This window comes from Euleptes europaea, chromosome 7 (genome assembly GCF_029931775.1).
Source record: "Euleptes europaea isolate rEulEur1 chromosome 7, rEulEur1.hap1, whole genome shotgun sequence".
Classification (NCBI taxonomy): Eukaryota; Metazoa; Chordata; class Lepidosauria; order Squamata; family Sphaerodactylidae; genus Euleptes; species Euleptes europaea.
The window spans coordinates 41,893,116-41,907,773 of NC_079318.1; the positions used below are offsets into that span (position 1 = coordinate 41,893,116).

Genomic DNA, 14,658 nt, shown 5'->3' on the forward strand with positions numbered 1-14,658 from the left:
CTAAGCCCACTGGAATGAATGGGTTTAGAGTGGAGTAACTCTCTTTAGGAATAGATCATGATGGGTAGCCATGTTAGTCTGTCACTAGCAGTAGAAAAGAGCAAGAGTCAAGAAGCACCTTAAAGACTAACAAAATTTCTGGCAGGGTAGGAGCTTTCTCCTTAGGAATGTACTGTAAGTGAACCTACATCATTCTCCCATCTTTATTTTATCCTTCCAACAACCCTATGAGGCATGTTGAACTGAGAGTGTGTGACTGGCCCAAGGTCTATGAAGTTACCTTCACAGCAGAGTGGGGATTTGAACTTCCCCAGTGTTTGTCTAACATCGGAATCACTGCAACATGCTAGCATTCACTACAGCAATGTGTGTCCACCCAGCCAACCAATGTTGCAAAACCTCTAAGCCTGAAATATCCCTCTAGACCCTAAGGTGGAGTCTATGATTGTGTAAATGAACGCCGCCCGGGTCGCTGCCACGGCCTGTGCCGTCGTCCGGATGCTGGTGGGAGGCTCTGGTGGCGGCTGGGCCCAGCGCTGCCGCACCAGGGACCAGCGGCCGGGCCTGCATGCCAGCGCTGGGGCCACCAACGCGGGTGTGCGCCTTCCGGGCGCCGGCGCTGTGGGCCCTTGCACCTGCGGAGGCCGTCGCCAGCCTCCAAAGGCCTTTCAGTGCGGATGCCAGCGCATCTCAGGAATGCACTGTGTATGTACTAGAGTACGATGTAATGGATAGTCCAGTGGCTTGTACACTTAGCCTGTGAGGACTCTGTTAACTATGTGTAGGAGGTGCTAGTGCCCCCCTTACAGTTGGAGGCTGGCTATGTTGCTGAATGCTTGGCACTATCTGTGCCTAGCTGAGACTAATGGGAAAAGGGCTAGATTTTGCCATATGATGATCCTCCTGTGCAAATGTTCATTCGTGGGAGGGGGTGGATTATGCTGCTTGATTTCTGCTCTTATTCTAGTTCATTGATGTGATTCGGTTTTAATGATAAATAGAACCTTTTTTATTTCCTTTTTTCACAGCGGTGTGGTAGAATATGATGCCGAGGGTTTTACCAAGCTCACCCTGTTGCTGATGTGGAAAGATTTTTGCTTCCTTGTTCACAGTGAGTAGTTATTCGCCTTGGGCACAAATGTCTAGCCTCTTAATGACAAAAACATTCAAAAAGGGGAAAGCGCAATTACAGGAGCTTTTTCAAGGTTTGGGCTATTTTTACTCTATGTTTATGTATTTTTGATGTGGCCCTCACACTTGCAAAATCCTACCTGCGATCTGAAAAAGAAGTGATTGTGTAAATTAGCAACATTCTTTTGTTCTTTAAAACCAGTTGCATACTCCAGGAACTTGTGGGGAGATCACAGCTAGATATGTGTGTGTGTGTGTGCGCGTGCGGGCGTGTGTCTCCCTGAGTCCTGCCTTGGTGGGAAAAGGCCAGGATGAAGGTCTAATAAAATAATAATAATAAAGTGCCATCAAGTTGCAGCTGACTTAACAGCAACCTCATTGGGTTTTCAAGGCAAGTGATTAAGCAGGGGTGAATTGCCATCATTTAGACGTCTTCTTCTGCAGAGTTTTCCTTGCTGATCTGCAATCTAAATAGTGACCCAGTTTAGCTTCTGAGATCTGATGAGATAGGGCTATACTATACGCTTCCACATCCCAGAAACATAACTTGGGCACTCAAAAAGCTATCCAGCCATACTGCTCTGGTTGCCTTCAAAGACCTTCTTAAGTCACTGTGGTCCTTTCTACCACTTCTCAGTGTAAAAGTTAGTAGGGGCCTAGCACAATGGTATCCCCTGCAAAGAACAGCATCTCCCATATGTGTACTTAAGAATTAGTAAATATTCTTTAGGCTCTTTAATATGCAAGTAGTGAGTGTCCACCTCCCTGTTCGTTCTTCCTTCCAGGGATTTTCAAGGTTTGTGCCAAAGGTGGTGCCCTCTCTTCTCAGCTTCCTTATATCTTTTACAGTGGCTATCATCTGACTTGTCAACTTGGCACAAAATCTTACAAGGTATTAGACTGAGTCTAAAGATGTCCTTGCATGAGCAGAAGGCTCATGCTATTTCCACAGACTTCCCACTCAAGATGTGCCCCCTGCTCTGCATATCACATTGTTCTGAGGCACCACAACCCTCAGGGACCTCTTCACAGGGACTGCTCCTAAGAGGGGAGGCAAAACTATTCGTTCTGCAGACAGAGGCCCAACTCACAGTTCTCAGGATCCAACCCATTGTTTATCTAATTACAGCAACACAAAGTAACTGATAAACATTCCATCCCTGTTGTTCAAAATGGGTTTACACAGCCCATCACATGTCTTGTTCAATGTGCTATGCACTAGACTGGACAGCTAAGCAGTTGTCTCTTTGTTTTTTTATACAAGCAAGCAGATTTTGAAGGTGCCATGAGATAAGTGAAAGTACCATATATAGTGAAAATGGAGCCACGGAGCAGACCAGTCAGATGTTCTTTTTGTGTTGTACAATAATGTGCATTGAATTCAGCAAGAAGATCCAAGTCTTCCTTAAAGTTGCCTCAGTCCCTTTTTAGCATATGCCAAGCTAAGATAATAAGAGCCCCGTGGCGCAGAGTGGTAAGCTGCAGTACTGCAGTCCAAGCTCTGCTCATGACCTGAGTTCGATCCCGACGGAAGTTGGTTTCAGGTAGCCGGCTCAAGGTTGACTCAGCCTTCCATCCTTCCAAGGTCGGTCAAATGAGTACCCAGCTTGCTGGGGGTAAAGGGAAGATGACTGGGGAAGGCACTGGCAAACCACCCCGCAAACAAAGTCTGCCTAGTAAACGTCGGGATGTGACGTCACCCCATGGGTCAGGAATGACCTGATGCTTTCACAGGGGACCTTCACCTTTAAGCTAAGATAATACAACAAAGTCAGAATTAGGATGCGGACCTGAACTAATGACTACTGATATTCTTCATACTTCAATTCCATTTTTAAATCCCGTAGTATTATCAAGCAGTTTATAAATGCCTATATTGTAAGAGCTAATTTGGAGGCCATTGTTTTGCATGTAGGATTTTTTTCTCGTGTGTTTTCATTGAATTCCATCTGTCATGCATTCTCTCTAACTTCTGATTTCCCTTTAAACTCCTCACTTGCTCCATTGGGTTCACAGCCTAAGCTGTATTTTTGCCTCATTGGCACTGCATACGATCAGTGGCTTTCTTCCTCCCATTTCTCACTACAGTTCTTATTACAGGCATAACAATTAATTCTGTAAACAATGCACATATGATAGTGTACCTGCATGGAGCATTTTAGGGGAGTAGTTGAACTCATCTGCTTTCATGAGGCCACATGCATGTATGTATGTTCTTATTTGTGTTTTATGCCTACTCTAGTTTTTGGAGTCAGAGAAAACCTGGAGAATTGTTTCATTAAAATTTAAATTATTATGCTTCACTTGAGTAAAAATTCAGTCTTCGACACCCAAGGAGTTAACCTAAGATAATATTTGAGCCCTTGGTTTTAACTAATGTAAAGCTCTTGAAAAACATTATTACAATTGAATAACTTGTCACTATCAATTACTCCTGCAGTCTTAGCGCTCACATGGCAACTTACAAATGTAAATTGTTGCATCACGTGCTTGTTGAGTGAACAAGGGCAAGCCATTTTATGTAATAAAGGATACTGCAGCGAGAGCACTCGAATCTGCATTTTGTTTCCAAAGTGATGTATTGGCTTTCATTTCTAACATCATTTAGCTAGAAAGTATTTAGTAGCATCTAATGGAGGGGAACGTTATATTTTATATATTTGCTATTGCTTTTGGATATATATACACACACACACACACACACACACACACAAGTGGGAACCTTCCCCAACTATTTCCTTTTTCCATTTTCTGAAAGTTTCCAACCTCCAGGTGGGACATGGAGATCTCCCAGAATAACAACTGAACTCCAGATGACGGAGATCAGTTCCCCTGGATAAAATAACTGCTTGGGAGGGTGGACTCTATGGCATTATAATCAGCATGTTCCCCCCAAACCTTGCCCTCCTCCGACACCACCACAAAATCTCCAGAAATTTCCCAGCCTAGTCAGGCCAGGCCCCAAGGTGTCCTACCTCAAAGGCCAAAATAGGCCTGGAAAGGGCTCTGCCTCCTCCCCCTTGCTTTTACTGACAGAACCAAGCCTTGGAACACTGTGGTTGCCTAGCAACAGCCACTGAGGATATCCGTTGCTTAAACTTCAGGCACTCCTTTTATCATTTTTGGCTTTTTAAAAAACCACAATGTTTTTGTTTTTAGATTTCACACTTTTCTGCAAACCTGGGGCCCCCTTCAGGGTCATAGAAAGATCTGTCTTGCCCATTCACACCTCCAGTCACCAGATTCATGTATCCAAATATTTGTCCAACTTTGCTTTTAGAATATAAGAGGTGTGTGTGTATCAAGTCACCATAGGGTTTTCAAGGCAAGAGACATTATGACAAATTGGGAAAATGTGATTTAGATCTTGTTACTGTTAGGTGGACAGTTCGCACCCAAAGAGTGCTTGTTAATGGTTTGTCATCCACTTGGAGAAGAGTGACTAGTGGAGTTCCTCAGGGATCTGTCCTGGGCCCTGTGTTGTTCAATATCTTTATAAATGATTTGGATGAAGGAATAGAGGGGATACTTATTAAATTTGCAGATGATACTAAATTGGGAGGGGTAGCAAATACGGTAGAAGACAGAGCCAGGATACAAGATGATCTTGACAGGCTGGAGAATTGGGCTTAAACCAATACAATGCATTTCAACAGAGATAAATGTAAAGTTCTGCATTTAGGCAGGAAAATCCTGGGGTCTTAGTAGACCAAACACTGAACATGAGCCAGCAGTGTGATGCGGTAGCTAAAAAGGCAAATGGGATTCTGGCTGTATCAATAGAAGTATAGTGTTCAGATGGTAGTGATGGTATCACTGCGTGATCTGGACACTATACTTCTATTGATGGTATCACTTTACTCTGCTCTGGTTAGACCTCATCTAGAGTATTGTGTTCAGTTTGGGGCACTGCAATTTAAGAAGGATGTAGACAAGCCGGAACATTCCAGAGGAGGGCAACAAAGATGGTGAGGGGTCTGGAGACCAAGTCCTATGAGAAAAGGTTGAAGGAGCTGGGTATGTTTAGCCTGAAGAGGAGAACACTGAGAGGGGATATGATAACCATCTTCAAGTACTTGAAAAGCTGTCATATAGAGGATGGTGCTGAGTTGTTTTCTGTTGCCCCAGAAGGTCAGACCAGAACCAACAGGTTGAAATGAAATCAAAAGAGTTTCCGTCTAGACATTAGGAAGAATTTTCTAACAGTTAGAGCGGTTCCTCAGTGGAATAGGCTTCCTTGAAAGGTGGTAAGTGCTCCTTCCCTGTAGGTTTTTAAGCAGAGGCTGGATGGCCATCTGACAGCAATGCTGATTCTATGACCTTAGGCAGATGATAAGAGGGAGGGCATCTTGGCTACCTTCTGGGCATGGAGTAGGAGTCACTGGGGGGGTGGGGGGACGTAGCTGTTAATTTCCTGCATTGTACAGGGGGTTGGGCTAGATGACCCTGGTGGTCCCTTCCAGCTCTATGATTCAATGAATAGTGGGGGAAGGGAAAATGAGACACCACACACACACACACACACACACACAGAAGTCCTTGCAGGTTCCCATTTGTATAATACAATGTTCCTAGAAATAATTTCACAGTTTTATGATCACAAATTATTTCAAAATATTTAAACTGTCACTTGGCTTTGTTTTAAATTATTTTTTATTGGGGGTGCTCCAAATAAGACGGAAATGGATTTAAACACAAAAACATAAACAGGATGAACCACAACAACACAGGAGGAGAAGTTCAGACCAGAACCCACACCCTCAGGGATACTCCTGCAACCACTCACCCGACTGGGCGCACAGTAACAAGGCATTGCATAGGACATTGCCCAAGAGCTCTGCTGTTGGCATCAGCAGTATAGAGCAGGACAGGGAATACTGCAGAGAAAGGCACAGCACAGTGGTAAGGCAGTGATGCAACGTAAGGTCCCTGGTTCAAACTTCAGATGGGGATAATAGCAGAGGTCTGGGGAAGTGTGCAACCTAGGTGACCCTTCCCTTACCATAGCAAGACATTGCACACATTGAATCACCCCCTAAGCTACCTGTCAGTGTGAGCTGCATGCTGAGGACAGTTGAAATGAGTAACAAGAAGCATGGAAACCAGTCATTATCTGTCAAGCAGAGACACAGCTGTACGGGAATCCAAACATTTATTGAACAGAATATTGTCGAAGGCTTTCACGGTCAGAGTTCATTGGTTCTTGTAGGTTATCCGGGCTGTGTAACCGTGGTCTTGGAATTTTCTTTCCTGACGTTTCGCCAGCAACTGTGGCAGGCATCTTCAGAGTAGTAACACTGAAGGACAGTGTCTCTCAGTGTCAAGGGTGTAGGAAGAGTAATATATAGTCAGAAAGGGGTTGGGTTTGAGCTGAGTATTGTCCTGCAAAAGTATTGTCCTGTAAGTATCAAGATAATGTGCTAATGAGGGTATGGTATGTTAATATGGAACCATTGTATCCTGAAGTGATCTGTTAATGTGTGTAATCCAAAGCTAATCTGTATGGCTATTGTTGAATGTTGTCTTTGTCTGGAGGTTTTTCAGGGCAGGAAGCCAAGCCTTATTCATTCTTAAACTCTCCTCTTTTCTGTTAAAGTTGTGCTGATGTTTATGAATTTCAATGGCTTCTCTGTGCAATCTGACAAAATAGTTGGTAGAATTGTCCAGTCTTTCAGTGTCTTGGAATAAGACCCTGTGTCCTGTTTGTGTCAGTCCATGTTCAGCCACTGCTGATTTCTCAGGTTGGCCAAGTCTGCAGTATCTTTCATGTTCTTTTATCCTTGTTTGTATGCTGCGTTTTGTGGTCCCGATGTAAACTTCTCCACAGCTGCAAGGTATACGATATACTCCTGCAGAGGTGAGGGGGTCTCTTTTGTCTTTTGCTGATCGTAGCATTTGTTGTATTTTCTTGGTGGGTTTAAACACTGTTTGTAGGTTATGTTTTTTCAAAAGTTTCTCCATCCTATCAGTGACTCCTTTAATAAATGGCAAGAATACCTTTCCTATGGGAGACTGTTTTTCTTGAGTTTTCTGATTTTTGTTTGGTTTAATGGCCCTTCTGATTTCATTCTTGGAGTAGCCGTTTGCTAGCAGTGCGTGATTTAGATGATTAGTTTCTTCCTTGAGAAACTGTGGTTCACAGATCCGTCTTGCACGGTCCATTAATGTTTTGATTATTCCTCTTTTCTGTCGGGGGTGGTGGTTGGAGTTTTTGTGTAAGTAGCGATCTGTGTGAGTTGGTTTCCGGTAGACCTTGTGACCTAACTGAAGGTTTGTTTTACGGATGACAAGGGTATCAAGAAATGGGAGTTTACCCTCAATTTCCTTTTCCATGGTAAACTGAATGTTTGGATGGATATTATTAAGATGGTTTAGAAAGTCCATTAATTTTTCTTCACCATGGCTCCAAATGGTAAATGTATCATCTACGAACCTGAACCAGACTGTAGGTTTGTAAGGTGCTGATTCTAATGCTGTCTTTTCAAAATATTCCATGTAAAAGTTTGCTATTACTGGACTGAGTGGACTTCCCATAGCTACTCCATCAATCTGTTCATAAAATTCTTGATCCCATAGGAAATAACTTGTCGTCAAACAATGGTGAAATAAGGCTGTTATATCTTCTGGAAAAATCTGGTTAATCAATGAGATTGTGTCTTTTACTGGAACCTTGGTAAAGAGGGATACAACATCAAAACTGATTAATATATCCTTTGGATTGAGTCTTAACGGACTGATTTTGTTGATGAAGTGAGTTGAATCTTTGATGTAAGAAGTGGTTTTTCCAATGTGGTCCTGTAGGAGGGTGGTCAAATATTTAGCTAATTCATATGTTGGGGAACCAACTTGCAAAATTACCAGGAAAACTAGCATTCTGATCAAGAATTCCACTCTTCATCCCGACACACACAGAAAACTATGCAAGACTGAAGCACAACCACCACGATTATATGGACTACCTAAAATTCATAAGGATTCCGTTCCACTCCGACCCATCGTGAGTGCCATTGGTTCCCCAACATATGAATTAGCTAAATATTTGACCACCCTCCTACAGGACCACATTGGAAAAACCACTTCTTACATCAAAGATTCAACTCACTTCATCAACAAAATCAGTCCGTTAAGACTCAATCCAAAGGATATATTAATCAGTTTTGATGTTGTATCCCTCTTTACCAAGGTTCCAGTAAAAGACACAATCTCATTGATTAACCAGATTTTTCCAGAAGATATAACAGCCTTATTTCACCATTGTTTGACGACAAGTTATTTCCTATGGGATCAAGAATTTTATGAACAGATTGATGGAGTAGCTATGGGAAGTCCACTCAGTCCAGTAATAGCAAACTTTTACATGGAATATTTTGAAAAGACAGCATTAGAATCAGCACCTTACAAACCTACAGTCTGGTTCAGGTTCGTAGATGATACATTTACCATTTGGAGCCATGGTGAAGAAAAATTAATGGACTTTCTAAACCATCTTAATAATATCCATCCAAACATTCAGTTTACCATGGAAAAGGAAATTGAGGGTAAACTCCCATTTCTTGATACCCTTGTCATCCGTAAAACAAACCTTCAGTTAGGTCACAAGGTCTACCGGAAACCAACTCACACAGATCGCTACTTACACAAAAACTCCAACCACCACCCCCGACAGAAAAGAGGAATAATCAAAACATTAATGGACCGTGCAAGACGGATCTGTGAACCACAGTTTCTCAAGGAAGAAACTAATCATCTAAATCACGCACTGCTAGCAAACGGCTACTCCAAGAATGAAATCAGAAGGGCCATTAAACCAAACAAAAATCAGAAAACTCAAGAAAAACAGTCTCCCATAGGAAAGGTATTCTTGCCATTTATTAAAGGAGTCACTGATAGGATGGAGAAACTTTTGAAAAAACATAACCTACAAACAGTGTTTAAACCCACCAAGAAAATACAACAAATGCTACGATCAGCAAAAGACAAAAGAGACCCCCTCACCTCTGCAGGAGTATATCGTATACCTTGCAGCTGTGGAGAAGTTTACATCGGGACCACAAAACGCAGCATACAAACAAGGATAAAAGAACATGAAAGATACTGCAGACTTGGCCAACCTGAGAAATCAGCAGTGGCTGAACATGGACTGACACAAACAGGACACAGGGTCTTATTCCAAGACACTGAAAGACTGGACAATTCTACCAACTATTTTGTCAGATTGCACAGAGAAGCCATTGAAATTCATAAACATCAGCACAACTTTAACAGAAAAGAGGAGAGTTTAAGAATGAATAAGGCTTGGCTTCCTGCCCTGAAAAACCTCCAGACAAAGACAACATTCAACAATAGCCATACAGATTAGCTTTGGATTACACACATTAACAGATCACTTCAGGATACAATGGTTCCATATTAACATACCATACCCTCATTAGCACATTATCTTGATACTTACAGGACAATACTTTTGCAGGACAATACTCAGCTCAAACCCAACCCCTTTCTGACTATATATTACTCTTCCTACACCCTTGACACTGAGAGACACTGTCCTTCAGTGTTACTACTCTGAAGATGCCTGCCACAGTTGCTGGCGAAACGTCAGGAAAGAAAATTCCAAGACCACGGTTACACAGCCCGGATAACCTACAAGAACCAATTTATTGAACAGCATCAGTAATTCTGAAAGCAAGCCGATTAATGGGGCTGCCATTCTCTTTTTCCAGTAAGGTTCTTGTGCCTTTGCAGGTGGCACTGATAGATTGCCTGCCCACAAGAGGGACACCCATGCTGGTCAAACCACCGCTTGTTAAGCAACCTGCAGTGGTGCCGGAACCCAGCATAATCGTTGGGAGCCTCACAGCAGAGCAGCAAGATGTACACTAGTCACTTTTGCTATGATAAGTCTTAAATGCTTCCTAGCATCCAAAGAAAGCTGCAATCCATCCAGTCATTTAAAAAACAGCCCTCCTTGGACTCAGATGGATCTGAATAACTTTGGGTGTTACATTCTTAACAGAAATGCAGAATAGAAATATCTAAGTAGATGGATAGAATGACTGTAGGCCAGTTTAAGATATGCTTTTACTGGGCAAGATTATTGAGCAAGAAATGATGGGAAAATTCTAGGAATTCTTTGATGAGACAGATTTTCTGGAGCCAAATGGCCCTGGCTCACAATCTTTGTCCAGAGATGCACAGAGGAAGTGGAGCATCAATCATTCTAATGGGCTACTCAGCAGCATCTGATATTGTAAACCACCACATCTTTCAGAAACCACATTTATTTTCATTTTATTTATTTTATTTTTCAATTTTTATCATTGGTACTTAATACAATAAAACAATAAAACTACAATATATATGAATCGATAGAATAGAACAGTAACACATGTCTTATGAACCTGAGAAATGCAAGGACATGGATATGTCCCCTCTCTGTGAGAGTGCCCAAAGGAAGGATATCTGCCAATGCAAGCACATCTGGCATTTCTCCACTGGCTTTTTAGTACTTCATAAAATAATATCTTTTTCATAAAGAATTTTACGTTTGCTGATGGCTGTTGAAGTTGCTCTTCTTCTGCTAGAACATACATTCTTTTTGTCTATCTTAATTTGACTATAGAAAAGGGCAAGAGTCCAGTAGCACCTTAAAGACTAACAAAAATATTTTCTGGTAGGGTATGAGCTTTTTAATTTGACTATATACATTTTGGTTGTGAATTGTGGTGTACTTAATAAATTCATTAAGGCATTTTTTTTAAATCCAGCCCTTCTCCAAAGGCGCTCAGGGCAATATACATCATTTTCTGTTTTATCATCACAACAGGCCTGTGAGGTAGATTAAAGAGTGATTGACCCAAGGTCACCTACTGAGCTTCATGAGAAAGGGAGAGTTGCCGGAGCTTGGGTCTGACACTCTAAGAGTACTCTTAATTAAAGTTGTATACCATTTCAAGTGCCATTGCAAATTGTTATTTGAAACAAATAAATGTTCTCAAAAGGAGTAAAGCATACAGTAAACAAGTGAGAAACTGCAAGGACTTGCGGGATGCATCTCATTTCCCCCTCCCCCACTGTTTCCTTCTCTCCTTCTCCTCCAACCGCCAATCTACATTTATCTGCCCATCTGTCTTCAGCTTCACCTATATCCTCCACAGCCTCTACCTAGGAAAACTGACCCAGGTATGTGGTGGTAGCCACTGGGCCAGGTCCACTTACGTGGTAGTTGAACCCTCAAGGGCTTGTGAGGGGGGCACCTCACTTTCCCCTCTGTCCATCTCCCTGTACTATTTCTTCTTTTCCCTCCTCCTGGCAACCCTCATATCCTCTCTCCATTTCCTTCCTCATTGTCTCCTTCTCAGCCATTCACCAACCTATCTTTTATCTGCCTCCCATCTTCAGGTATATTATTAATTTACTTCATTTATAGCCTACCTTTCTCCACAGTGGGGATCAAAGCAGCTTACATTATTTCCCTCTCTTCCTTTTTAATCCTCACAACAACCCTGTAGGTTAGGCTGAAACTATGTGACTAACCTAAAATAACCCAGTGAGCTTCCACAAGAAGATGGGATTCGAACCTGAGTCTCCCAGACTCTACTCTGAAGTTCTAACTGCTACACCACTTTGGCTTTCATAGGGTGGCTGCTGTTGAAGAATGGCAAGCAGCTAGGCCTAGTTGAGTCAAGCAAATTGGGTTGCTCCTGGGCCTAAGGTTGCCAACTTCCAGGTGGGACCTGGAGACCTCCCAGAATTACAACTGAACTCCAGTCGACAAAGATCTGACCCATTGGAGAAAATGGCTGCTTTTGAGGGTGGACCTTATGGCATTATATCCAGCTGAGGCCCCTCCCCTCCCCAAACTCTGCCGTCCTCAGACTCCACCCCAAAATTTCCAGGAATTTTCCAACCTAGAGCTGTCAACCCTAGCCAGGCGTGGCCGTGATGAGTCCTCCCTCAAAGGCCAAAACAGCCCTGGAAAGGTCCCTGCCCTCTCCCCCTGCCTTTTACTCACTGAAACCAAGCCTGGAATGCTGTGGTTGCCCAGCATCAGCCATTGAGGAAATTCGTTTGTTAAACCTACAGGTGCTTCTTTTTTCATTTTAGTGTTTTTAACCCCCCCCCCCTCCAATAATGTATTTGTTTTTTAGATTTCAGCTTTTTTCTGCAAGCTTGGAGTGTTTTTCAGGTTTGTAGAAAGATCTGTCTTGCCTGTTCACAGCTCTAATCACCAGAATTAAGTATCCTCAGATGTGGCCGACTTCGCTATTAGATCTGTAAGATAGATCTGCTAAAATATGACTGTTTCATTAAAATATAGGTGGGTCATGTAATTTGTGCTGATTAACGTTGTGATCTTTATACTGTCAACTGGTTATTTAAATCTGTCTTATCAGAAAGAAAAATGATATGACGGCAATCATTGTCGTGTTTAAACTGAGTGAATAGATTGTTTTAAGGCTGTGTGTTTATAAAAGAAAAATGGCTTTGATTATATGAAAGGTTATTTCAACTGTTTAGAGCAATGGGTGTAAAAGTTATGCTCCATTTCTATTACAGTTAGTAGTGGGTATTTAAGTGAGTTTGAGTTTTGTCTTTTTGGGAATTGTTTCTTACCAAGAGGTTGGTATTGAGCTGTTGAAACCTGAATAAAAGCAAACAGTAACTCACTTGTGATCTGGAAGAATTTTTTAAATTGTACTATTTTGTTTATCTTGAGAATAAAGCATTTTTAATGGGAATCTTGTCTGGAGAAAGGACACCAACATATTAAGCAGTCTGTATAATTGGTGTTATGATGGACACATACGTTTCACGTATTACTATTGTTTCTTCTGCTCTGAAATGGAAATGGAAAACACTTAAATGAATTGAAAGACAATTATTTCCACAAGAGCTTCTCCCATGCCACGCATCTGAGGAAAAATTAAATATGGCACTTAAGTGTGTTTGTTGAAAACAGGGATGGGGAATGTCCGGCCCGGGGGCCGTATGCGGCCCCCGAGGACATTTTCAGTGGCCCTCGGGAGCTCCAGGGCCCAGCCGCGGAGTCGCATCACAGCACGGCCCTCCCCGAAGGTGTTCCTGGGGCCACGGCGCCCTTTGGACCTCCTCTCGTCAACTGTTGGTCAGAGAGGGGGAGGGACGCTTCCCCCAAGGCTTCCCCCTACAGTTGCGGCATGCAGGAACGCCGCGGCACACTGTAAGCCCCTCTCGCCGCCTGTCAAGCGGCAAGGGGGGAGAGGCTGGTGGCTCCCGCCAGCGGAACATGCGCATGGGAGCTGATCGGGCTTGGAGAGCCTTTTGTGGACTCGGGGTGGGGGGGCGTGGAGGCTGGGGCCCGGTCACGCGGGGCTACGTGTGCTGCTGTGTGTGTGTGTGTTGGGGAGGCGGGGAGCCTGGGGCCCGGTTGCGTGGGGCCAGCGTGTGCCGGTGTGTGTGTGTGGGGGGGGGGAAGGCTTTTCTCTCTTCCTCTTTCTCTGTCACTCTTTCTCCTTTCTCCCCCTCTCTCCCTCATCTCTTTCTTTGTTTCCTTCCATCCTTTTCTCCCCCTCTATTTCTCTGTTTTCCTTCCTTCCTCCCTTCTTTCCCTGAGGATCGGCTGCAGGCTGCGCCCCCCTGGCGCCTCGTTTGCTCGGGGCCCACCCCTGGCTGCCCTCCCGCCTGGGAGGGCGGAGGGAGGGGGAGCGGGGGTGCCCTCCAGGTCTTCTCTGTGTGGCCTCCCCTGTGGTTGCCAACCTCCAGGTGGTGGCTGGGGACCTGACAACCCTAGCCCTCCTCCACCCCCCGCGCGCCGGGAGATCTACACCTGGTTATGGCCCCCAAATGATGTTATAAATGAGCAAATGGCCCTTGGCAGGAAAAAGGTTCCCCACTCCTGGTTGAGAAACTGCTATCACTCTAGTATCTGAGAGCCACAGAAGTATTTATGAATTCATCATCTTTTGTTTCCTTTGAACAGTGAAACTGACAGCATGTTTGGTAGGTCAACTATCTGAAACAAAAAAGAAAGCCTCATTCAGATAGAAGCTTCTCTCTTGGCTGATCTAGTGCTGTTTGAAAAGAAGAGGCTTGCTCCAAGGTACTTACTTGGAATAGTTATTGTGAAGCTTAGGAGTACAGCCTAGAACCTTGGAGTTCCAATCCAGTGGCTTTAAACTGCAGTGTAGCTCTTGGACTCCTAAGAAACTATGGGCGAAAACGCATGGTCGCTTTATCCTCCTTTAATCACTGTTTTAGCCAGGATCGAACGCACATTAGGCTAAACCCATGTGTTCGATCCAGGCTGAATCCTGGCTGAAACAGGGATTAAAGCAGGATAAAGCAACCATGCGTTTTCGCCCTATAATTAGTAAATGCTGACAGAAAAATAGTGTGGCTTCACAAGTCAGAATTTGTCCCAAGACAGACCTGCCTCAGGGCTGCTTTTGTGATGCATGGTAGGGAAATAGTGATATGCAATCAAAATACATTTTTTTAAAAAACAAAATAAGTAAAATAAGTTGCCTTTAAAAACACCCAAGGCAA

At 43.4% G+C, this 14,658-nt stretch overlaps 1 protein-coding gene across 2 annotated transcripts in view; it reads left to right on the top strand.

The window, feature by feature from the left end:
- The window catches only part of BABAM2 (BRISC and BRCA1 A complex member 2), a 172,440-nt gene that overhangs the window by 113,392 nt on the left and 44,390 nt on the right, over positions 1-14,658 (top strand). For both annotated transcript variants that reach the window (XM_056852586.1, XM_056852585.1), the window contains exon 9: positions 1,029-1,111. In XM_056852586.1, coding sequence (XP_056708564.1) covers positions 1,029-1,111 — 83 coding nt within the window. The remainder of the gene's footprint in view (positions 1-1,028; positions 1,112-14,658) is intronic.